Source organism: Phasianus colchicus, chromosome 4 (assembly GCF_987193195.1).
Source record: "Phasianus colchicus chromosome 4, bPhaCol1.hap1.1, whole genome shotgun sequence".
Taxonomy (NCBI): Eukaryota; Metazoa; Chordata; class Aves; order Galliformes; family Phasianidae; genus Phasianus; species Phasianus colchicus.
The window spans coordinates 8,112,604-8,138,079 of record NC_143439.1 but is presented as its reverse complement, the minus strand read 5'-3'; the positions used below and the strand labels follow the sequence as shown (position 1 = coordinate 8,138,079).

Sequence of the window (25,476 nt, the reverse complement as noted above, 5' to 3'; positions counted from 1 at the left end):
CTCTTATGTAAGAGGAGAATTACAAACCAGCACAATTTAAACTACTTTGGCATATGTCCTTGTTAAGCAGTTTAATAGCTTAATCTTCTGTTATCTGCTCTGGCTAACTACTAGTTTCCAGGTGTTACTATTTTCTGTTCTATAAGGTAGTATACATGCTGAAACTGTATCTCTTTTTATTTATTTTTTCTGTAAGAATTATCCTTCCTAGAATTTCTCTACACACGATTTTAAACTAACCCTGGCATCTGACCTTTCTACATTAAAAAAAAAACCAAACTACCTCAGAACTCTTACTTTTTTTCCAAACTCAGACCTCAGTAAATACACTGAAGACTGCTACAGCTCAAGGTTACTTCATGCCTATAGTCAAGCTTGCTCTTATGTCAGCAGCTAGCTTCTCCTGCCCTTCAGCTAGGAACATAACATTTATTCCTGATTGATTCTCAGCTGACCTTGAAATCATTTAGTTCAAGATTTTGGCTTCTCAAAACAAACAGTTCATATTATCTCCAACTCTTCATAAGGCAGCACAGATCATTACCACTTCCAGAGGAAATGTCATAATCTTTGCAGCAAATTATTCACTGTCTAGCCCACTTACACTACTAGAACTTGAAAAAAGAAAAATCACCAGATTTCCCTCAATTATCTCTCATGATTTCTTTATTTAATTGATAAACCAAAATCTTCTCCTCTCATCTGTGTCAGAATGAGTAAAATTAAAGACAACAGTAAGCTATCAACATTTAAGACCTAAAAGAGCATACTATTGTTTCACTAAGGCCAAAAGTTCAGTTTGGCAAAACAGCAGTGTACAGTAACTGCCGTCACTGTCCAGACTTCATTTTGTATTGTGTTTCAGAACAGACATAATAAATTTAACTAAAACTTCTGTTTGTAGTTCAAAACAAAATAGCAGCGTGACATTCTCCCATAAATCTGACAGCACACGTAAGAACATCTACAGCATAACTACTAGAGCAGTCACATAAGCTTAGACATTCAGGAGTGGGTTTGGCCTCTCAGCTCCAAAATAACACTTCTCTTTAGATGCAAGAGTTCTCTAACAAAGGCTGCGAGAGCTCTCAGCTGAAACCCGTCTCCAATAAGGTACACACAAGCATGTGTTAAGACACAAAGTGTGAAATCACTGTTCTATGAAGATACCACTCACTCATCTCCCTCCATATCCATCAAGGTGATAAAAACAACACTAGAAGGTTATTGTCAATGATTTTCACAACCCTTCTTGCTTGTTTCCATCACTGTATTATTAGAGTACAAGTCAAGCTTAACTAGTTATAGCACTGTGACCCAGAACTTCTGCAACTAAGCAAGAAGAATAAGGCCCACACAGAGACTTCCAAACTGAGAAGTGCACACACGCAATCGTGCTAACCCTAAAAATAACAACATATACTAGCAAGTGATTTGCCTCCTCTCAATGAATAACTACAGCTTCATTCTTCATAATAATTTATTTTACACACAGCCATTGTGTGCATGGAAGGAGGGTCCCTCCTCCTTTTTTTAAATTTTTTTCCCTAAATGAAGTACCCCACCTGCTATTCCCAACTACATTTGCCTTTCTCACAGCTGTATCTTGTTAGCAGCTCAGAGAATACTCCTAATCAACAGTTTATTCCACTTTCTTCATTTTTGTTACTTTCGAGTGATGCACTCACATCTTGAAGTAGGATATAATCACTAAATATATGACTTTTTAATTCTACATTTTGTCCCACTTCTCCAACCTTCAAGGTATTCAAGGCATCATCATTATTTGCATTGACTATGTCTTTGAAAATCCTCAAGAGTTAAAATTCCTCTGGAGAATAAACCTGAGAAGTATAATTCCTACTACATATTAAAATTCATAGATTCGATAAAGGTTGTTTTTTTACTCACTCTGTTTTTCTTGATGTCAGTTCCTCATTATGCCTCTGTCTCCTACAAGAAATAAAGATATTTTTACTCCTTGTACCACAAGGCAAAAAAGCTTACAGCCTTTTCTCCTGCTAATAAGCCACTCTGATCTTAAATTTGATTAAAATAATTAACTTAAGTTTAGCACTTTTTTCTTTTTTTCCTCCAAATGGCACTAATTGCTTCTCTTCTGAACGTGAAAGAGGTTGTGTGCTTAAAAGCTCACCCTTTGTAACAGATTTGGCAATTGTTGCAAAATGGATACTGTTCCATGTTGTTTTCCTCCTCTAGTTTCCACAACTGATCAGATGAGGGTCAGTAACAAGCTTCCGTCTCCTTTGCTGAAGTAGTTATCCCAGCTCAATCTATTTTTCATTTTAAAGTATACTGATAATTCATTACAACAAATAAGTGTTAGGAATGATCTTTGAAAAACTTATCCGAATCCTCGTTATTTATTATTCATTCTCTGCAATTAAATATATCTTCCAAATTAGCCAGACTGACATTTCTCCTAAAGACACAAAATTTTGGCTTCTTACATTAAACAGCAACAGACAGAATTACAATTATTAGCAATTCTGCAAAAAATGATGATAGTATTAAAAGCAATACAGTGATAGATATGTTTTAAGACCCCCCAATAACTTCTTACAACTGGTCTAAACAAATAAATAAAGGCATATATAATAAGTATTTCTTCGCCTGTAAGACATGTGTTATTTCCTTCTGAAATTAACTATTTCAATGGGTCTTACAAAAAAATAAAAAAATTAAGTTCAGGCCCTTATCTTGGAACCTATGACATATTTAACTCATATGAAACATATCAAACAGTCTTCTTGACTCTCCTATGCAAACTGAATATAACTTTTTTTTTTTTTTTTGGATTTGTACCTTCAATATAATAATTTCTATTTTGATATTTCTAAAGGAATTAAGGTTCTCAGGTATATAATCTGGAGAGACTAAAGCTCTACTCTTCTATAAGAATAATGATTTATAGGTAATGTACAGTTATTCCAAGAATAAGAGTACCTCAAGAATGAATGATAAGCTAGATAATTATCATGTCAGGAGATTTCTTTTAGTAAAAAAAAAAAAAAAAAAAAAAAAAAAAAAAAAAAAAAAAAAGTCAAATTATTCATGTAACATTTTTTGCTGGTAAGTGATCTGCTAATTTATGCACCCAGTTTGTAAAAATACAACAAGAAGAAAATTGGATTGCATAATTGCATAGCTCAGTTCTACATAGGACTGTGTATTACACAAGGTAATTTACTCATAATTTACTGAGACAACAAATGTAACTCAGCTCCAAACTGTATTGTTTCGGAGTTCTGTCCCTCACCTCTGAAAGCCTTTCCAAACATCTGCTTAAGTACAGAGACTCTTCAATGGAAGCAAGGTGGCAAGGAAAAGGCAAAAGCATACCTATGAATAGAAGCACCATTCCCACATGAAGATGACAGAGCTTATTAAAAATCCAAGCAACATCTGCAGAGAACTAAAATGGAAGAAAACAAGTGAAGGAACACGCTTTGGGTGTCACCAAGAATTTCTTCAGCAGTTGTCGCATAGGTATAATTACAACCTCTCTGTAAAGAGCTTTTTTATAAAAGAGTAGTTGAGTCTCACAGGCTAGAAATCAACCTCCCTTTTAGCTTTACTTTACTAAAGAAATAAAAATCCTTTCCCCACCTCCATACAGAGTAAAGAAGTCAGAGCAAGCCCTGCACACAACATGCAGCACCAGCCAACAAAACAACCTGAAACCTATACAGTGTCTATCCTGACCAAGAAATTCTTCAGTGTAAATTCAGCTGCTGTTAATATATTAAATTCATGCCTATATTTCACTTACTACTCCACATGAATCCTCTATGCACACTTGAGCATTGGACCACAGAAATTACTTCATCACCTGAGCCAACACACCAACCATAATTATCAGCTGGGAGGACAGAGGCCTGGAAAGGGGGAAAGTCAACCCTGATCTTTGTGTCCTGCTTTAGGGCATACTGAAAAAACAGTTGGTACAAGTAACACCCAGCTGAGGCTTTAAACTGAGTAATTTAATTGGTTCCGCAAAAATTAAACATGCCCATGCAATTTGGTGCAATTAAACCACATTTGGAAAGCTGAAGCCTCACAGCTGACACCAATCCACTTTGGAGCAGTTACACAGGTGGGTTTTTACTAAGAGGTCTAGAAGCTACACATCAGAAGCAGCCTGTTTCCCTCTATGCGTGAACCAAAAAAACATTTCTTAACCTCTACAGAATGTCATCCTACTAAATGCAATTCTGTCTTAAGCATAAAAAGGACTTTCATAAACTTATCTTCTATGCCTTCTGATTCCCAATTTAATTTTTGTACAGAACATGTCCATGTGCATCAGAGAATACCACTGATTGCCTCCTTCTGATACGTAGTGAGTAAGGGGTGAGGAAAATGAACATACAAATAGTTGTACGGGCCTTAGATAAAAGAATGGAAACCATGATCATCCGTATTGACCTCTCAAAACTGGAATTTCTTAAAGCAAGAGAAAGATCTGAACAAAAGACATGAAAACTTGTGCCCAGGTGTAAATGCTTTTTGTTTGTTGTTTTGTTTTTTTTTTTTTTAAATATTATGTTAAGAAAGCATGTTCTGTGTTACTTGAAAATGTTTATAAACAGATAAAACTGAAGCCACTCCAATGCACCTCCAGGCCATGTCTGCCTGCAGAAAACTTGAGCAATCTAGGGAGTACATAAAAGTCACCTGGGGAAGATGTGGGCTATAGCCAGTGTAGGAGATGAGGGTGGTGAGAGCTGGGCTACTGATGATGTGGTTCCTCTGAGACAGTGGGAAACCTGCTGGGTAAGTGAGTGGTGTTGGGTAGTATCCTGTGTAATCTACCGTGTAGGCGTCTTCCAAATCCTTTAAGTATGTGATGCACAAATGGAAAAAAGGGAATTTGGGGAGGGGAGGGAGGAGTGGTAGATTTATGTCCTGAGGAACGCTTTGGAGAAACCCCTATAGAAAAGATCGCAGAACCTGAAGGTTTTAGCCGAATAACGGAGTGTCACAGCAAGGCTGGGCAACAGCCTCACTGCTGCACCTGAGCCACAGAGCCAGCTCGAGCCTGGGGGGGGGGCATAGCTGCACTCAAGGGGCAACCTACCTCCCTACGACCACTCCGTTTCCTCGAGGATTGCTTCTCCCTCTCGGTTTCACCTCCTGATCCCCTCCTCTACCCCCGTTCTCGCCGCCACTGCGGACCCGCAGCCGCGGCGCCCGCCCCCCCGCTCTCAGCGGCGGCGCGCACCCGGCGCTAGGGCCCTGCGGCCGCCGCCCCGCAGCTCGCTCCTCCCGCCGGGCCGCCGCCGGTTGTTGTCTCTCCGAGGCGCGAGCCGGCGGCGCCCTTGCTCGCCCGTGGAGGAGTCGGGAAGCCGCGCCGCTCCTCGCGCTGACCGGCGGCCGAATAGGAGCTTTGGTCCCCACCCCCTTCTCCGCGGCTGGGAACGGGCCGAGGAGGGAGCGGCGCGCGGCATCCTCCGCATTGTGCGAGCTGCGCGGGCACGGCGCGGAGGTGCGGCCGCGGGGCTCCCCGGAGCCTGCCGCCCCGGCGCCGCCGTTAGCCGCGAGCCGCCGAGGAGCGAGGGATGCTTTTGGGTGCAACGGCGAGCAGCGGCGGAGCCGGCGGTTACCATCGCGGGGCGAGCGGGCGCAGCCCTCCCTGCGAGAGCGGCTGGGCGCGATGCTGAATTAGGCGCGCGCGGCCCGAGGGCGGGCAGCGGTCCCCATGGCGAGCAGCCGGAGCATCGAGCTGGAGCACTTCGACGAGCGGGACAAGAGGCAGCAGCGCGCCGGGCCGCGGCGCGGCGGATCGGGCTCGGGCGGCGGCGCGGGGCCGAGAGGCAACGGGCTGATCCCCAGCCCCGCGCACAGCGCCCACTGCAGCCTCTACCGCACGCGGACGCTGCAGGCACTCAGCTCGGAGAAGAAAGCGCGCAAAGCCCGCTTCTACCGCAACGGGGACAAGTACTTCAAGGGCTTGGTGTATGCCATCTCCAGCGACCGCTTCCGCTCCTTCGACGCTCTCCTCGCCGAGCTCACCCGCTCCCTGTCGGACAACGTGAACCTGCCCCAGGGCGTCCGCACCATCTACACCATCGACGGCAGCAAGAAGCTCTCCAGCCTGGACGAGCTGCTGGAAGGTGAGGGGCTGTGGGGGGTCTGCTGGCACACCGAGAAGCTGAGGGAGACCCCGAGGACGAGTGGGCTGCAGCTGCCTGCTGCTAAGGCCTTGCTATGGCAGCAGGGCTTGTCCGCTTCTCCCATCAGGTGGGCTGGCAGCAACGGTGGGTAAGCAGAAGGTGCTTCTCCTCTTCGAGAACCACAGGGAAGTTCTTGGCTGCCCTGTAGTCATCACGATTTATAGGAAAGAGGAATGTTTTAATTTAGTTCCCTAACTGTTACTACGCTGTCACTGGTGCCTCACAGCAGCTTAAGTTTCCCTGGGTGCTGTGAAAAGGGATGCTTATAGCTTCCCACTTACTGACACAAACCAGTGTGGAGTCCTGTTTTCACATACAGCTGGTGTCCATGCTTTTTAAGGTAAGATAGCTACCTAAATCCAAAGACATCTAAGGAATTGAATGCTTTTCAGAATTGTCTCTTAGTAGCCTTTGATAATGGGAGTTGCTGCAGAGGTTGTGTAGACCTTGAAAATCTGAGCAGCACCTCACTACTTCTCACAGTCATGGAGTACCCCAAATTGCAAGGAGTCAGAAGTACGTCTACAGAATGAAACATACACCTCTTCTTTGTATGAAATGATAATTGCTGAACAAGGAACAGATAAGCCTTTACGTGCTTTCTACAGCTTAACTTACTGTCATGCAAGCTTGTTCTGTGGCTTCCATTTTAGCCTGCAGCATCTTTGCAAGCTTGAAAGTATTGTCAGGTGTATTATGTCATAAGCCCAAATCTGTGTATGTGAAAAGACACCTCAAGTTAGGCATACAGATACACTTTCATAGGATCATTACAGAGTTCAAACACACCTGTGCATCTTAGCTCCAAAGTGGATTGGTGTCAGCTGTGAGGCTCCAGCTTTCCAAATGTGGTTTAATTGCACCAAATTGCATGGGCATGTTTCCATGAACCAATCAAATTACTCAGTTTAAAGCCTCAGCTGGGTGTTACTTGTACCAACTTTTTTTCAGTATGCCCTAAAGCAGGACACAAAGATCAGGGTTGACTTTTCCCCCTTCCAGGCCTCTGCCCTCCCAGCTGATAATTATGGTTGGTGTGTTGGCTCAGGTGATGAAGTAATTTCTGTGGTCCAATGCTCAAGTGTGCATAGAGGATTCATGTGGAGTAGTAAGTGAAATGTAGGCATGAATTTAATATGTTAATGGCAACTGAATTTACACTGAAGAATTTCTTGGTCAGGATAGACACTGTATAGGTTTCAGGTTGTTTTGTTGGCTGGTGCTGCATGTTGTGCGCAGGGCTTGCTCTGACTTCTTTACTTTGTAAATGGAGGTGGGATGGGGGAAAATGATTTTTTTTTTTTACTTAATTTAATAAAAGGCAATTCTCACACATTTGAGTTGGCAACTCCCCTGAAAGGGAATCCTCCACCCCTACAAAGAGTTTTATGGGATAATTAGGGTTTGAAGAAACCCCTAAGATCATCTAGTCCAATTGTCAAGCCATCACCACCCTGTAAACTAAGCCATGCCCTTAAAATGCCACACCTTCACATTTCTTGAACGCCTTCAGAGAGGATGACTCCAGCACATCTCTGGGTAGCCTGTTCCAATGCTCACCACTCAGAGAGAATTTTTCCTAATATTCTAACTCAATCTCCTCTGTGGCTACATGAGGCCAATGCCTCCTGTCCTATGGTTTGCTTGCAGAGTACACATACCTGCAGAAGCTTTTTTTTCAGTAGATGCATGCACATTCCAGTTAAGACTATTTCCCTCATGTTCTCTTAAGATGCTTTACAATAGCATTTAACTTTAGCATTTGTAACATTGTAATGTGGTGGAAAGTGCAACAATGATATGGGGTAACAAAGTTCTAGGCTGCAGCAAGTGAGGGTAAACACAGATGCAGCAGCCACAAACAACAGAAACTAAGGAGGAAAAAAGAACTTACCCTTGAAAGGCCTCAGGTACACAGGGATCTCCAGCAAGATATTCTTGCCACCTCTGCCAACTCTTTAATGAGGTCTGGGAAGGGTTCCTAGTGGTTAGTTTGGAAATGCTAAAAAAAAAAAAAAAAAAAAAAGCTAGAGTGTGGATGGTGGGGAAAGCAGATAAATGAAACCTTGGATAAACTAATGGTAAGTTGGAGTGAAAGTTGGAAGAAGACTGAGTTTTAAGCATCTGTGCTTAAAAAAAAAGACTTGCTGTATAACCGTGTAAATGCAGCTTACAGTCTCATAGCTACATTTAAGTTAATAACTGAAAGCAAAAACTGACTTCCTGTCTCTTCAAATACTCATTGAAAGAGTGACCTTTGTCATTGCGCTTCACTGGAAGAATAAAGCAAAGCAAATGTCACAAAGAAAATGCCACTTCCTTGCTTTCTCTGTAAAATGAAAGGGAAAAGAGATTCCTGATTAGTCATCTATCCATGACTGATATAACTCTAAGGAATCTTAAGAAAATCCTGTAACAATCGTAATTGAATTAGTAAATGCTCCAATAAGCATGCCAAAAACATTACCAGTGTAAGTCTAATCACCATACAGAAATAGGGAACAACATACAGTGATGGGAAGAAAGCAAAGAAGTAGTGAATCCATAATTCCTTGACATTCTCTGAACCCTTTGCCAGCTGGTTTTTTTATTTGTTTTTGTTTTTTGTTCTTAGTAGGCTTGGGAGATTTTTTCTTTTTCTTGTGGTTTCCTGGTTTCCTTTTCCCAGCAGAACAAGCTTGAACTTTTTGAATGAGTAAAGATTGGTAATGTGCTGAATCTTGAACTGCAGTAGCACAACAAATAGTTTTGTATGGTGTTTGGTAGTATTGCTTTTATAATCTTTGGAAAGTTAACAAGTCACCACACATGCCAGCTACACACCAAACATCAGCACAAAGATGCTACTTAGTGTAATGCCTAATTATTTGACTAGCTTGTTTGCACATCAGTGTTACTGAAATGGTGTATGGAATCACAACAGTTGAAGTTAACTAATGTCAGCTCTCTGAATTAAGTAGAACTTGAGACCTTGGTCACACTTAACGATCAAGAAAGATGTGTTTTAAGCTTCCTTTGACTCCAGCTTGTGCATGTACCTCTTAGACACTGACCTACCTACCCTAGCAGCTAATTTGGTTAAAAGCTGACAGCATCAAATTCTGTGCTGCAATAGTCCAAACTGGCTGAATTGAGTCACCAATACATGTTTTTCAGGATTTGGGTGCATTTGGTAGTCTGCTGTAAAGGGAAAACAGCTAAGGCACAGGCATACTGTCAAATTCAAATATTACTGTCACAGGTTGAGTCACCTTACTAAATGTGATCCAGTCACAATTTTATTGAAACCTGACAAGCTCCATTTTAAGCATATTGCTTTTCTTACCTGAATCTGACAGGCAAAGAAGAAATCCATGGTTTGCAGGACCAATCCTAGGCAAATTTCATTTATATTTACAGCCCCTGAAGATTAGGGAACATTACGGATCATGAGTTTGACAGTTTTCATTGCTATCTTAGGCTGAGAGGAGTGAAAAATTTCCGTGTCTGCTTCTGATCTTGTTTGAGCATAGAAATCCACAGAGAGGATGGATTTAGCAACTGCTATGAATTTCTTCTGGTTTTGCATGCACTTTTACCATCTGATGCTACTCTGCTTTACTTGTGCGTAGTAGATTCCATGTGGAATTTTTAAAATTTGCATTTCATTAACAATAATAAAATAATAGTTTAATTGCTGTTATCTACTAAAATTAACAATTAAGCATTCATCTAAATCCTTTATTGTCTTTAGAACTGTAACTTCCCTAAAGCATAACACAATGGTAGTAGAAAGAACCGTGCAATTCTTCGTCACTGAAGCTTCTGTTTGACTTTGATACTGGTTATGCGCTGTCTTTGCTATCCTGTGCTTTGATGTCTTGGTGGTGATGGAGAATCTTGATTAACATCTGCTGTGAAGCTGGGAGAAGAAAACAACAGATTCCAGTCCTGGCAAGGAAAGTCATATTGATTTGTTAGGTGATAAGGACTCTTTCTAGTTCCTTAGGTAGGAATCATTGCTAAAAGTTCCTGTTTTTTAAATTACAAGCTTAATTGGTACAGTCTTTTTAAAGTGTCAGTAGTTTTGTCCATACGCTTGAAATCAGCAGACACTTATATGGAAGTCTGTGAGGAGAGGTGGAGAATCAGAGCATTTCAAAACCAGACACTGCACAAAGTGCTTTCTGCTTTAGATTGTTATCATTGTCATTGCATATTACATAAAAAGAAACTTAAATTGTAAAAAGTTAACTGTTTACAGGCTGATGCCTGCAGACCCACACCCTAGGAGAGGAGGAAGGGGAAATGTGAAAAGGGTAAGGAGATGGGCCTAAAAACAACTTTCCTCCTCAGATTGCTGCTGTTTTAATTAACTAAAAATACCAGAATGCAAGATAACAATATAATACAATATAATAAAATATAATCGGAATTGAGGCTAATTAATCAAATAAAATAGGAGAGAGAGTCCAAAACCAAAGGCCTTACTCTAATGCTGAAGGCAAGATAGCTAGAGAGCACACACATGGAAATGAGCAGAAAGGGAAAAGGGAACATCTTGTAACTTGTGAAGTTTTGTCTTTCCCTCTGAACAGAAAATGGAAATGCAGAGTCCCCTGGGGTGTGTAGTTCTTCTCAGAACCAGGTACCTGAAACTATCAGCAGTCCATAGAACTGGAGCATTAACTTTTTAACTCCCAGTGCACTACATGTTGTTATGATATGGAATATCATTAAAAAAGTCACAAAAACCATGACATTCCACCTCTTATTCCACATCACTACATCATGCTTAACATATATACAAACAATAATAAACACACACATATATACACATACACATGGAATTACTGACTGCATTCCCCCAACATCAAATTCCCTTGTGGCACACACTTAACATCCCCATTTTTCCTATATTACCCACCAAGTGGACACAGCTCCCTGGGCAAAAACAGCTCTGTAGAAAGGTTTGCCCTTTCCAGAAGCTGGAAGGACTGAAGACACTTTCCCCAGAATGCTCTCTACATGTGCTACAGAAACCTTTTCCCCCCTCTACAGTATGTAGGGAGCTGGATTGGGTAGGACTATCTCAATTGATAAACACTCAAGTACTGACCAACCAGGTGACTTCTGCCACCCATTGCTTTTAACAATCCATTGTATCCTTTGATTTTACCAGAAGTGCATGGGAGGTGATATGATAAATCCTCTCAATGCCATGATATTTGGCCCAAGTATTTACAAGAGAATTTTTGAAGCAGGTCCCATTATCTGACTCAATTCTGGAGCACCATGTCACCATAGGACTCATTACTCAAGACCTAACATAGTGTTTCCAGCAGCAGCATAGAGTACTGCTTATGTTTCAAGCCAGCCAGTTGTTGCCTCCACCATGATAAACACATAACACCTAACATCATGAGTTTGGGGCAAGGTGATATAATCAGCTTGCCTTGCCTCCCAGTATTTAGACTTTTACCATCACCCTTCCCCCCAGAGAGATTTCATCCTCTTGGCTTATTTAATTATGGCATGTATTTCATAGTCACGAATAACCTGTACGGCAGCATCCATAGTTAAGTCCACCTCTCAGTCTCCAGCCCATTTATATGTTACATCTCTTCCTTGATGGCCCAAGGTTTCACAGACCTACTGAGGTAAAATAATTTACCCTTGTTCTACCAATCCAAGTCTATTTGAGCCACATCAATTTTGGCAGCTCGGTCTACCTGACAGTTATTTTGTTCTCCAGTAGCCCAACTCTTGGGCACATTGGCATCTACATGGCACACCTTTACAACCATTTTCTTTACGTGGGCAGCAACACCTTTCCACCGTTTAGCAGCCCAAATCCTGTTTCAGTTTCTGTAATTACTCAGTGCACTGCTAGATCAGGTCAAGAAAATATTATCTTGTCAGGGCAAGTAGATGGTAACAACAATTAGCCAATTATTTGTAACCTGTTTCAAAAGGTATAATTATCTTCCCACACTAAAGTCAAAAGAACCAGGAAATCTCTAACAAGAGTAACAAAGAATGATGAAATGGAAGAATAACAATTTTAAAAGTAAAAAGCATTTATTATTGAGTTCAAACTGCAGTAGTTCCACAGTCCTGAGGCAATGGGTTATCGATGCAAAATACTGACATAATTGCTATTTCCAAGCAAAATAAGATAGTTCCACCATTGTAAATCAACCAGTTTCCACAAGAGAAGTGTAATCTACCTAAGACTTATTTACTTACTGCAGAGGAAGCAGGCAGTATTAGGTAGGGATTATACCAAGATCCCTCAACTCTTTTCCTAAAGCTTTTCAGAAAGCTTGATCAGGAAGCTGGGGCCAGAAGATGTTCAGAGGTCCCTTCCAACTTGAGCAGCTCTGCAATAGTAAGAAACCTTGTAGGAAGCTGTTACCTGCACCTTCTGGCTAAATAAATTCAGAAGAGAGCTAGAAGCAGTCATCTGCTAAAATTCTTCTCATCATATCAGGTTTTAAACAGTGCAAAGGCAACACAAATGCTTTATACAACAAATGCTGGTAATTTATACAGGGCTACTGGAGGTGACATGAAAGAACTGTAATAAATTTATGAGGAAGTTCTGTGAAAGAAAGGAAGCAAAAAAGACCTAAATGAAATGTAATCCTTCACAAAAGGGTTGTTTTTATTCTTAGATTCAATCTTCTTATACAAGCTGTAAATACACTCAACTTTATGTCAGAGTACAAGAAGGACGCTCACTCACAGTCCTTCAGTTGGAAGGTTAGTTGTTTTAACAACTGCCACACTATACAAAAAAAGCAACTTTTGATGAATCCCACCAAAAGAAAAGGGATATGAAATGGATATGAAGTGTACCTAGAACCCCAATTTGCCCAACGCGCTTCAAAGTAGAATGTGCTTTAAAAATGTTGAATGTGCTTTAAAAACGTTGAGAGCAATGTGGTCTTGGCATGGTTCTTTTCCCCCCTGTAGACACGCTATTTCTTGTGTCAGCTCTATCATCCTTTGTCGTGCAGTGTGTCATTTAAAGCACCATGCTCTAAATAACTTTCAAAAGATAATAGTGCTTGTTAACACTTCACAAAATCTAACCAGAAAATCTTGTTCAGGAACTTAGGTTTCAAATACCCCAACTCAGGATTTTCTAGCGTTACGTATTTCATTTCTTCCTTACATTCCCTGCTATATGATATATCCAGCTTCACTTAATGTGGAGTCTTTAACCTAATGCTAAGGGAAATGAAACATCTGCATGTCTTTTATTAGCAGACTGTTTTTAAGGACAATATTTCTGAATGTTTCTCTGCTGTTTTTAAAAATGCCTTTAAGTTGGCTTCAGCTCATAAAACTTGTGCCATGAAGAACCTTGAGCTGTAAGGCAGCTGTATTTCCTCAAAAACTACGTTTTTGGAAGTGATGCATGCTTGTGGTACAAAACACCAAGATACATCTATTTTCCTATGCATACCTAAAGTTGTATGGCTGAATTTTGGAGAATTTGTTTATACTTCAATTCTTCACTCATGCAATTTTGTTTTGAGAGAAGCTAAATAACTTCCCCATGAATAATAGCATCAAATAAACAGACAGCAAAAGAACTCTTTCCTTAGATGAGTTTTTGAGTAGACTAAACAGTATTTAGACAACTAATAATCTATGGCTATTTATTGGTCACATTGATATTATCTTGTTTTCTCTTCACCATGGTGGGAGAGTGGTGAATGTTTAGTTTAGTCTGCGCTCTCTGTAACTGAAATCCTGCAGTGTGCTTGAACACACTGCCAACATGTGGGTCTTCATGAATAATGTACCTGATTACTAATGCAGAACAGGTAAATTACTAAGAGGCAGGTAGCATTCCCTCACTAATAGGCAATATTTCACATCTTCTATTTGTTTTTTTTTTTTTTTTCCAGTTTTAATAAGACATAGAGAATCAGTAAACTTACTCCATTTGTTGATTATACTGTGACTCAAAATGTCAACAGATGTTATTCATTTTATGCTAGCATATGGCCCATTTGAAGAATTTCTGGTAGTAGCAGGATTTCTTCCTTGAAGTGTCACTTTTAGATTGCTCTGGGTACCGTTGTGAAGTGCTGGATGGATGGCACATATGTTCTGTTGAAATTACGATGCCAACCTATAAGGAAGTTTCATACTTCTGCCAAAACTGCTCTGCAGGCTGGCTAGGGTTCCTGCTGAAGAGTTGGGCTGGATTTAAGGCCCAAGATCTAACTTGTGCTAGTGATTCTTGCTTTTTCTTTTTTCACACATACATACATAGTAGCGTTAATAGTGTTTTTACTTCATTAGTCTATATCTCACATCTTTACCTGCAAATTTCTGTGTACTATTGGTAACTTCACAATCCGGTGGAAAAAGTAGGGAGCTGTCTGACTTGTTAATGTTGTATGTCAATGGCACACTATATTAACAGTAATGTAACTGCTGTTAAGACTAGCATGTACTAATTTAAAAACGTATCAAGATGGTTCAAAAGGAAAGCGAACCTTCAAACCTTAAAACTGACAGTATTTAAGTCAATAATGTAAACATATGAAGTATTATTGGAGTTATGCAAACTTTCTGTATGTGATAGATTTGCAAATTCCTTTAAAAGCCACAGCACGATCAAAAAGCCTACTAAAGTCTCAGAAAAGGTTTTCTTAGTGACTGTAAGACTATAACACAACGGAAAACACAGTACTAATAGCAGGGTAGCAAACGTCTAGGCTGCTGCAAGAAAGAACAAGCCCAAATGCAGCATCCATAGAACAAAGGAGGAGGGGGAATGGAAACGAACAAACAAACGTCTTCTTAGCCATGGAAGGCCTTAGGTACATAGGGTCTACTCATGCTGCAATTTTGTTTGGATGACAGCCAGCCTCCAGGCAAAGAGGTTTGTTTTCTCTCCTCTGAGAAAACAACTTGAAAGCACGGAAAACTTTATGATACAGGATGTAGATGCAGGATAGAATGGATCTATTTTAAAGAAAAGAGATAAATGATCTTGTACTAAATATCTTGAGTGAAAGATTTGAATACATTCATAGGCAACCAGCAATGTTATAAAAACTCAAAAATTGTCTTGTAATTCAGCTAAAACTTTGCAAATCAGAACACAGGATGGCTGATATTCGTGTCTTTATGATAAAACATTCCTTCAAGTGGTTTTTATTCCAGCTGTAAAATCATGATTTTTTTTTTCAAAGCCAGCCTCCACCAGTTACCTAACATGTCTTTCACTTCCTTTTGTGTTTTTTTTTTTTTTAAATTTAGCTGTGTTTTCATAATTATCTCATTTGCCTTTTAGCAAGGACAACATATCAGAAGAGTTGCCAAATGTCAGGGGTTTTGCTGATCATGCTTAGCATCAACATTGCCTTATTGCTGCTATCTCTGCAACATTTGCAAGAGGTACTCAAATCCCTGCAAATGTAGATTTTTATTGTATCAGTTGCCCTACCTGCATCCAAAGATGCTTTATAAAACTCAATGAGAACTGCCATTTCTAGCTGCTAACTACAGTACATTTCCTAGGAACCAGATAGTTGCTTCTTTAACTGATTTGCATCTTTACTTTTTTAAAACCCACTCATTTCAAGATGGAGGAGCAGCAAAGCAAGGGACAGCCTGCTTGGATGTAATAGCAGTAGGTGCAAAAAAGAAGGGAAAGCAAGGCCTACCTTAGAAATGCCAGTGTGGTACTTGGGTAGGCAGAGGTCTCCAGACAAGACACTCAGCTCCACTGCCAACGCCTACATGAGGTCTGGGAAGGGGTGGATCCTGACCCCACCCCCTCTGCTCACTCAGGTACATTGCACGCACCTGAGCTCCCCTGGGTTGGCCCCGCCTTCCCTCCAGGTGCTCCATCACTGGTTCAAGATGTGACCTAGTTATTTTCCAGGCACTGCTATTTTAATAGTGCTTGCTTCTTCTCTTGTATTTTCTCTTAGGGGTCCAAAAGTTGCTTAACCACAAAACCCACTTCCAATAAAATTAAAATGAAGTTTAGGACCTGTGGAGTATGTCCCCATTTACAGCTGAAAATGAATTCTGGGTCATCATGCCTTTTAGCGATGATCTTTTGAACTGGAGTGCATTTGATTAAGCAGTTACCATCACCTACCATTTCCTGTCTATAAGATATCTCACCCTGCCTCATCCCCCCATAGCAATCCAAACAAGAAAATCCCCAATACTATTCAAACGTCACAGTTTAGAGCCTGCTGCTGTTGATAAATTCACCAGCAAAGACAATGGCACAGCTAGTACCTTCCAGACAGAGCAGAGGAAGCAAAGGAGCCAACAGGAGAGAGAACTTTCTCCAGAGACATTGGGAAGTAGAAGCTGAAATTGCCAGAGGCAGAACTGATAGAACTGATACATCCCGAGTTTCCAAAAAGCACAGACGGGCTCGTTTTGCTTTGGGAAGGGAAACAAGGCACAGATCTTTCTCACGCAACGTGCCTCTACCATCTTTGCAGAAGCAGCTGCCTTGTGCTATTACCTATATGCTGCTGCTCAAGAGGAACCACTGACACACTTTGTGCATTTATTCACTTTCAGCTTTCCATCAGACAAAAATTAACCCAAGGAGCAACAGGCTGCAAGGCTAAGCTCACGTGCTTGTAAGACTTAACCATCAGAGACCATTCTTGTTTTAAACTGTTCTTCACAGACAGGTAGTATAAGTCATGTTCTGTTATAGTGTAAGAAAGATAATCTGTTAAGGGATCTGAAAGTTAGAATATACAATTGAGACTTCTCTGTGGTAAATCTAGCAAAGGGAACTGTGTTCTCTACTGCTTCCTTGTGTGTAACAATTTATTTCAAGTAGGAGAACCTGCTTCTTTATTTTCTTTTCCAGATTTGTTAATTTAAGTTTAAATCAGACTTATCTTGTAAGCATTTAATTTTGGTGGTTTTTTTGTTTTTGTTTTTTTTTCTGAACCTTCAATACATAGCAACTGTGGAGATAGAAATGTGGTGTTATTTTGAGACAGGGTGTTACAGGAAAAGTCTTTTCCTGCTTTCCCATTGTAATGACAGCTGCTTATTTGTTAAGTGTTAAGGATTTTTTTTTTCTTTCTTTTTTTTTTTTTTTTTTTTTTTTTGCAGGTTTTTCTGTTTGTTTTCTCGGGAAAGGGGCAAGCAGTTTTTGCTTTAATGTTAATAGTTTGAAAGGATAATTCTTAACATGCTTAATGGTGTTCAGTTTTGAGCTATCTTGTAGTAATCATTGTGAGAATTCATTTAACTTCTACAAACTTCTACATACGGCTGCACAGGCCGTTACTCTGAGGTAGTAAGTGTCTTTGTGTACTGAAGTTTATTTAGAAACTTTGAGATGCTAGGGGCATTTGATGTGCTTAGAAAATTATCCTTGTGCATAGGGTGTTGTCAGGTTTACTTATACATAAAGACTGTTACCAGATGTTGATTAAACTTTACCAAAGTCTTATACAAATCAACTTTTAATCAAGTGGTCAGGCACTGTCCAAAGTTGAATGCTTGATATTGTGGACCCAGAATAATGACTAAGTTCTGTTTATTTGTTGTTTTTAGAGGAAATAATAGTTAGCATTCTTAAATGTCTTAAAAACCTGTGAGTATGCACGCACACGTTTGGAAATAATCGAAGAAAAAAAAATCACCAACCCAGAGCTACTTCCTAGGTGCACTGTCAGAAAGTTTAGCATGTAATAATTGAAAAACATCATAGCAAGGGTTCTATATCACACAGTAAGCTAACTGCAGAGAGGAGAATAACAAAATGATTTGAGATTTTTCTTTCTCACACAATACATACCGTCAGTCAGAATCCAATATCCTGTTCTCATCTCGCATCTAGATTCTGCATCAGCACTATGAAGAGGTTTGTTCCTGTTAATTCCCTGTAAAGTAAAAAAATAGATGTCTGTAAAAATGAAAACTTGTTACTTAAATGAAAACAAATGCATAGTACTGTTATCTGTCCAACTCCCTAGCATTTTTGATGTTAATAACAGTATTTGCATGAATGAGAACTACCAGCTTCTTTGAGATACTTTGTATGTGGCAGCTCTGTGTTTAGAACTAGAGAGCTCATTAGAAATTGTTTAGAAAATAACCATAGACTTTCCAAATCAAGTATTAGTGGATGTAGAGCTATTTCAGGCTAACAGGACACATTAATGAGATGTCTCTAGAGGCTCTGGCTATTGAAAAAATGCTGTTGACCCATGTAGAATTGTAAGGTAATTCAGTTTGGAAGGGACCTCTTAAAGGTCATCAAATCCAGCATCTTGCTCAAAACCAGTCTGATTAAATCAGATTGCTTGAGTCTTGTTGCAACTTAGCACGTGGTTCTGTGGCTGTGCAGGCTTCTTGGCCACCACAGTTCTTTCTAAGCTGTGCATCTGTGGATTGGTTTTGTTTGCTTGTTTTTTTATTTGTTTGTGTTTACCCACCACCACCAGTGTACATGCAGCTGCATGGGTATTCCATTCCAGGAGCTTGTGGGCTGAAAACAGCTTATTTTCCTTTGTTTATTTTTTGAAAGAAGAGATCTTTCTGTCTATATCAGTTGCTGTATTGTGCACCTTTTGATCTATGAATATAAGGAGAAATGATGGGCATGGAAGGCAAGGCAGTGGCATCCATGAAAACTTGTACCTAATTGGTTCTTTGTACCTCATTGGAACATCGTACACATGATACTTCTGGATACAGAACTGGCTACCAAACTTTCCTGAACAAAATAGTTTATTAACTTAATTTCATCCTGTTTTCTTTCAAATAATAGCAAGCAATCTTTCAGAAAGGGCTAAAGGCATTTTAAATTAGAAAGCAGTAATTAGTATGGGGGAGAAAAGAAGCTCAAAAACATCCTCCAGAACACAGTAGTTCTTAAGAGGTCTGAAGGAAGTTTACTGTCTTGCTCATAGAATAAACTCTGCAATTTTTAAAGCAAAATCAGGTCTCCACATCTGGACTACTGTGTCCAGTTCTGGGCTCTTCAGTTTGAGAAAGACAGGAAACTTCAAGAGTGTTCAGCAGGGGGCCACAGAGATGCCTGGGGGCCTGGAGCACTCTCTTATGAGGAAAAGCTGAGATATCCGTATCTGTTCAGCCTGGAGAACACTGAGGGGAGTCTTATTGATTGTAAATTCTTAGCTTGTAAAAACTAATGAGTGGGAGCAAGTGGATGGGGCCAAGCTCTTTCCTTTGATGCCCAGCAACAGAACAAGGGGCAATGGGTATAAACTGGAACATAGGAATTTCAATATGAACATGAGAAAAAAATCACTTCTTCATTTTGAGAGTGACAGAGCATTGAAACAGGCTGTCCAGAGAGGCTGTGGAGTCTCCTTCTCTGGAGATATTCAAAACTGACCTGGATACTTTCCTGTGTAATCTATTGTAGGGAACCTGCTTTAGCAGCAAGTTTGGACTAGAGTCTCCAGAGGTCTCTTCCAATCCCTACAATTCTGTGATTCTTCAAGTCCATGTTGCTGTTTATGGAATCATCCAACATGCAGGAGAAAATTAAGACTCCTTAGTTCTGCATCATGGCTGGTTTCAAGAAAATTTTACTTTGATGTGAGGGTTTGAATTACTAACTGCTAATAAAGTGTTTTATAGTTTTTTTTGCTTGTTTGTTGGTTTGTATTCTCACCTTCCTTCTTCTGAGCAGATATCAGAAATGCAGTCTTTGAACTAGGAAAGAAAACAAAGTATAGTTGCCCTTTTTTTATTCCCATAGTTTCAGTCTCATCTGTAGCCTCACTGGAAGCTGTTGGTCTAAAAAGTGTTGACTGCATTTCAACAGTGTATCCTTGGTACAAAGCCAATGTATACCTTCTCTTGGCCAGGTATCTTAAGATACTCACGTTCTGCTCTCTTTCAAAAGAAATGAGAAATATTTGCAAACTCCTTGTTATCTTTTATTGTGTTTCACTGCTTAACCAGAGATCTTTTGAAACTACTCTGAGAGTAGTGCTTGGATAGAGTTTGGCTAATTTACCAACCTTCATTTAAAATGATCTGCAGTTGGAATACGGGAAAATCACTGCTTCTGACAAATCTGTTATTTCTTAAAATGATAAAAATAGCTGCAAGACCTTCTAAATTAAGAAAATGTCTTTTTTTTTTTTTCAGGTGAAAGTTATGTATGTGCATCCAACGAACCATATCGGAAAGTTGATTATACCAAGAATGTCAATCCAAACTGGTGTGTGAACATAAGGACCGGGTCCACTCGTTCCCTGACATCTTTAACGTCCACAAAGAGTGAAGTGAAGGAGAGTAAAGATTTCATTAAACCCAAATTAGTGACTGTTATTAGGAGTGGAGTAAAACCACGAAAAGCTGTGAGAATTCTGCTGAATAAGAAGACTGCTCACTCCTTTGAACAGGTCTTGACTGACATCACAGAAGCCATTAAGTTAGATTCGGGGGTAGTCAAGAGACTTTGTACACTGGATGGAAAGCAGGTAGGAGATTGAATTGTTGTGAAAATCTAAAAATTATGAGTTACTCTAATTAAGCTTGTTTTTATAACTTAAGTTCTTGTTACTATATAGGCTTTAAGCTGCTTCTGAATAAGGATAATTAAGCAAACTGCACGTTTTTTCATTTCTATTCAAAATATCTAGAAAAAATGTTAAAATTCTCTCCACTGCAAAAGAAATTGACTACTTTAAGTAAAAGAAAAAATACTTTTTCATACACAGTGTTGTATTGCTAAACTAAGTGCTTATTGATTATTTTCAGTAATTTAGTTTCACTTGAAATTTTTGAAAGTAAACTGCTTAAAATACACATTTTCAGAAGCAGAGCTGTATTTTCAGACATTGCATGGCATCATGTGATACATGAAAAATATTTCTGTCCCCTTCCGTTTCACTTCTAGAAATTGCTATTTAATAAACAAAAATACTGGAATGTCATCCTGGATATAGTAATTGAGATTGCTAAGGCCAAGCATTTTATCTGAAATAGTATTTCACAGGCAATGTTTGTAGATCTACTTTTAATTTAAAAATGGCAAAAACATGCTGTTGAGATTAATGTCACAGTAGGTCTTTTATTCTAACCCAGAAATACAAAGGAGTGACCCAAAGAATATTGTGCTGCACCGGGTAAAAGTGTCAGTAATACATTAGCTGTTGATCTGTCTGGCTAGTCAGTCAGCCTTTTGTGTAGCAGGACTTTGACACCTGATGCCTTTATCTGACACTGATATGGAACTTCGACAGCTTTGTGAGTCTAGTAATGCAGGGCAACATAGGCTGCAAAGTAGATCATGTTTGATACCTGATGCCTGGACTATGGTATCATTGACTAAATATTGGGATCCTTGCTCATTCAAAGGTATTTTTGCGTATCTACATACCTGTATGTTTTATGTGCTACTTCTAAAGGTTTTTATTTTGTTTAAGGAGAAGAGGGAATTTGTTTTCCTCAAGCTTTTTATAATAGTAGTGGTCCTATGGACCACTGAAGAAGCAACTTTTTCACGTTGAAAATTGCTAGATAATGTTTGCAGAAAAAGTACACTGATTCAAATAATCTCCATGTGAGGTCTTTCTCTCTGGTTAGTTCTGTGTACTAAGATACACTTTCTATATTTAAACGCTTGGAAAGAAGTACTTCTGTTCTTTGGTTTTAAATAGTGTTAAATAAAGTGTAAAATAGTTTAAATAGAAACAAATATCTAAATGAGAATCCTGATTCATCATATCTGAAGGCACTATCATATGCTCTTTATTTCTTCTAATTGTTTTATATTGTGGGGTGGTTGTTGTTTTTTTTTTTTTTTTCTTGCTTTTTAAATGAGATTTGTTAATGACATTTTTTACAGGAGAATTCTAAGAACCTGCTTTGCTTTTTAAAAGTCCTGTGATTTAGTGATGTTTAATTTAATTCATTGTAAAATAGCTTAGAGAATATTTACTTTACAATAATTATTTTCTCCTAACCATGAAGTCTTCTGTTACAGTCCCATATAAGAGTAATTTTATTTTCTCAGGCAAATAGTTTAAAAAGATTTGGGAAGAATCGGAAAGACAACTGCTACAATTTGGAGACTCAGTTGAGATTCGCTTACATGAATTACTGACACAGTAGAAACTCATTAATCAGCATTTATATGGTAGTTACAGTGGTGCATCAGGGAGCAATAAAATTAACCAACTTGCAGTCTTACATTAAATTTCACATATGTTGCTTGCATATTAATGTTACTCATGGTGGACAATGACTGTCTTCAGTCCACAGTCAGGACAAATAATCATAATCATAAGTCATGCTTCAAAATAAGCCTAAGTTTTCTCTTTGCTACGCATTCTCTCATCCTGACTTTGTCTGGTAACAATACTTAAATTGCAAACATAGGGATTTTCAAGCAGAATAGAGAAATTCCTACATCTTGAAGAAAGCAGCCTGCATGTATCTTTACTGCATGCTCGTTACTACTTCATCTCCACATAAACTGTGTGCATTTGGAAGAAAGGACTTCTGCTCTTCCAATTAGGCCTTGGGAAGGAGCCTTTCCTTGCACAACTGCAGTGTAAATGTGATTTAAGGGATCATGTGATATAGTGCCCGAGGTGGAAGACCTATGACTTTAGACACCAGGATAATAAAAACTGCCTTCTGCTTCTCTAGGCAGATAGAAATGTCTGGGAGCTGTTTGGGGGAAAACAACAGTAACAAAGCAAAGGGCTGACCCCAGTTTGAGGCAAAGAGAATTTCTTTCTTTGTTTATTGCTGGTATACATTAGCAGTTGGTGCCCAAGGACTTTGTGGGGTTTGGCAAGTAAGGAGTTGCTTTGCTGCCAATTACCAATTGGTGGAAATTTCTGAGCCTATTTTCTCTAATGTGGTAATTGCTTATTCTTCTAAATCTGCAAGGGAGGCAGATCTTTTATGTCCGTCCTATTGTTGGCACAGCTTGAAAGGCAACCATTTAAAAAAAAAAAGCACTCTGTAAATGGCTATGTTCTTATAAATGTAGCTCTTGTGATTCTCAAGGTTCTCTCCCCACCCCCCACTTATTTCAACTCTGAGGAAATACCAATTATTTTCTTTTCTTCCTTTCTCTGAGAGGCAGTATGTTTAGGTGTACATGGAACTAATGATGACATTCAAGAGTTTAAGCACGCATGTGTAGAATTTGTATCCTTTTATCAGGGATTGTATGGTTCTCATTAACTATGGGACAGTTTTGTTTTCTGTTGATGTATATAATATGGGTAGTAAGAAATGAAAATAACCAGTGTTCTATGAAGGAATCTTGTTTTTAATTTTAAACAGTACGATGGAAATTATATTTACAACATAAGTTTTGTGTACTCATCTGACTTCATTAATCTTTGCTATAGCAAGGCCTGATAGTATTAATACAGACAGCAACATTCATCTCACTTATTTTCCTTGATTACCTTGTATGAAGGCAGACAATTACTTTGCTTTAAATTGTAAGATTTTATAACATTTGGAAGGATTCATTTTGTCACCAGATGTGTAATAAATGGGTGATATGATTTGGAGGATTAGCACTGGATAGTCTCAAGTACAGCATCTCATCTAACAACATTTATGCAAAAGTCGTCATTTCACTTTTGTTAAGCAGCTAACATTTAAAAAAATTAATTTCCACAACTTTTGTGATTGGTTCTGAGGAAAAATAGTCTCATGAAAGTAACTAGGCTTTTACTCTGCTCTCCTGGCTTCTGCCATTCCAGTTTTTGTCCCTCTGACATTGAGGTTTTCCTAATATATTTGTCTGAGCAGAGTGCTTTGCTTACTTGGCTGGGTTTTCCTTTCTCTGTTCTTTTCTGGAATCTGTCACTTCCCTACTGTGAAGCAAGGACAGTCACACTGAAGCTTCTGCAGTTGGGAAGTTAACCCTTTGATATCTCCAAAGACAATGGAGCATTTCTATCTTGCTTATGAAGCTTCAGGTAACAATTCTTGCAAAGTAGAAGGTAGCAACATAACATGTAGGACTTGGAAGCACATATTATTTGTCACCAAAAAGAAAATGGAAATCTTCACTCTAGGAAGTCAATAACTTTTCAAGCTTGCACTGTATTGCTGTTTAGTGGATGAAAGTCTGTAACAAGATTGAAAAGGTGGACAAGCCATCTAAACTATACTCCATTCCCAAAATATTGATCATATACCACAGATAAAACAATTTATTTTAAAGGCCTCTTTTTGATGGGCCACAAAGATATTGGTGGATCTCTTTGAAACCAAAAGCTCTGTAATTTTCTGATTACTCCTTATATGTAAATGGGTAATTAGAGATAGCATATTTGTAAGTATTCATCAGACTTATCATGCTCTTTTCTCACTTTTTTTTTTATTGTCTAGTGACAGTTTTGAAAGTTCTCAGTAGAAAAATGCTAGCATATATAAAGTTAATTTTGAATTTGGTTTGTAGAGGTAATTCTTCTAAGAGATCAACTGCAGCTGGTAAGGTACCCATCAGAGATGGCAGGTCTTAACAGAAACTGGAAGATTTCAGTAGGAGAGACATTAAAGGGTTACAGCTTATCAAATCTAGAGGGTAAACATTTGCTCTAAAATTCAGATGAACGAAGAAGGCATTTTTGTTTTCAGTAAACAGAGGCTGTCTACAGCTTTGGAAGAGCTGTTGAGCTAGAGTAAAAAGAACAAAAGTTTCAAATAATTTAATGTTTAATGGCATTAAGTATATACACCTGCATGCTAGAGGAAAATCAATAAAGCAAGATTTACTGTTTAGAGTAAACCCAGTGCTAACAAACCTCATCCACCATTTGAAATAATGTGACTTAGGGGAAGATGGTCTTGTACTAGAGTCTAAAATTGTTTCAGAGAGTAACCATGAAGAGATGTCTGTCTATTGGGTGTAGGATAAAAGTCATGTGAGTGTAAGAAAAACAAAATAATTAAAAGTGGCCCAGTTGTTGAGGAAATCCTGTGAAAGGAAAAGAGTTCATCCATGGATACTGCAATGCAGTATTTTTTTTTTTTTTTTGCTGTTGTGGTTTTTTTCTTCAGACTTTCAGTTGGTAGGCTCAGAACTGGAATCAGTGGTTATTTATTGCTAGAGGGAAGGAGGAAATAGTGTACTCAAACAGAGGAGATAACTTTGGCCTCCATCCATGAATATAGAAGTTTTCCCATCTGTGGTTATTTATGGAAGGCAGTGTTAACTGAAACTATCCCAAAATTAACTGCGCCCTGATACAGAAGCAGAGATCTGAAAAATAACCTAAATTTGAAAATGCACCTACACCGTTTTTCCACCTAT

General features: G+C 39.1%; 2 protein-coding genes and 1 long non-coding RNA gene across 10 annotated transcripts in view; 1 reads left to right on the top strand and 2 right to left on the bottom strand.

Moving 5' to 3' along the window:
• Positions 1 to 5,188, bottom strand: part of IQCM (IQ motif containing M) — a 176,195-nt gene extending 171,007 nt beyond the window's left edge. The window contains exons 1-3 of one of the 4 annotated variants that reach the window (XM_090138540.1): positions 3,631 to 3,939; positions 3,364 to 3,537; positions 1,912 to 1,953 (exon numbers count right to left, since the gene is read on the bottom strand). The gene's annotated coding sequence lies outside the window, so the exon portion shown is untranslated. Of the gene's footprint in view, positions 1 to 1,911; positions 1,954 to 3,363; positions 3,538 to 3,630; positions 3,940 to 5,101 lie in introns of those variants that run through there. The other 3 variants (XM_090138541.1, XM_090138542.1, XM_090138543.1) reach the window with 3 other exon arrangements.
• A 395-nt stretch (positions 5,189 to 5,583) lies between these two features.
• Positions 5,584 to 25,476, top strand: part of DCLK2 (doublecortin like kinase 2) — a 78,437-nt gene continuing 58,544 nt past the window's right edge. For all 4 annotated transcript variants that reach the window (XR_004166249.2, XR_004166248.2, XM_031588886.2 and 1 more), the window contains exons 1-2: positions 5,584 to 6,137; positions 20,328 to 20,662. Coding sequence is in view for 2 of the 4 variants with exons in the window: in XM_031588886.2 (XP_031444746.1) it covers positions 5,723 to 6,137; positions 20,328 to 20,662 (750 nt within the window). In the remaining 2 variants the exon portion in view is untranslated. The remainder of the gene's footprint in view (positions 6,138 to 20,327; positions 20,663 to 25,476) is intronic.
• On the bottom strand, positions 6,135 to 18,063 carry LOC149918034 (uncharacterized). Of its 2 annotated transcripts, none has more exons than XR_016465769.1 (3): positions 17,998 to 18,063; positions 8,092 to 8,199; positions 6,135 to 6,339 (listed from the first exon to the last, which is right to left on the bottom strand). It is a non-coding gene; the product is annotated as an uncharacterized LOC149918034 (long non-coding RNA). The 2 variants fall into 2 exon arrangements; XR_016465768.1 differs by lacking the exon at positions 17,998 to 18,063 and adding an exon at positions 15,872 to 16,435.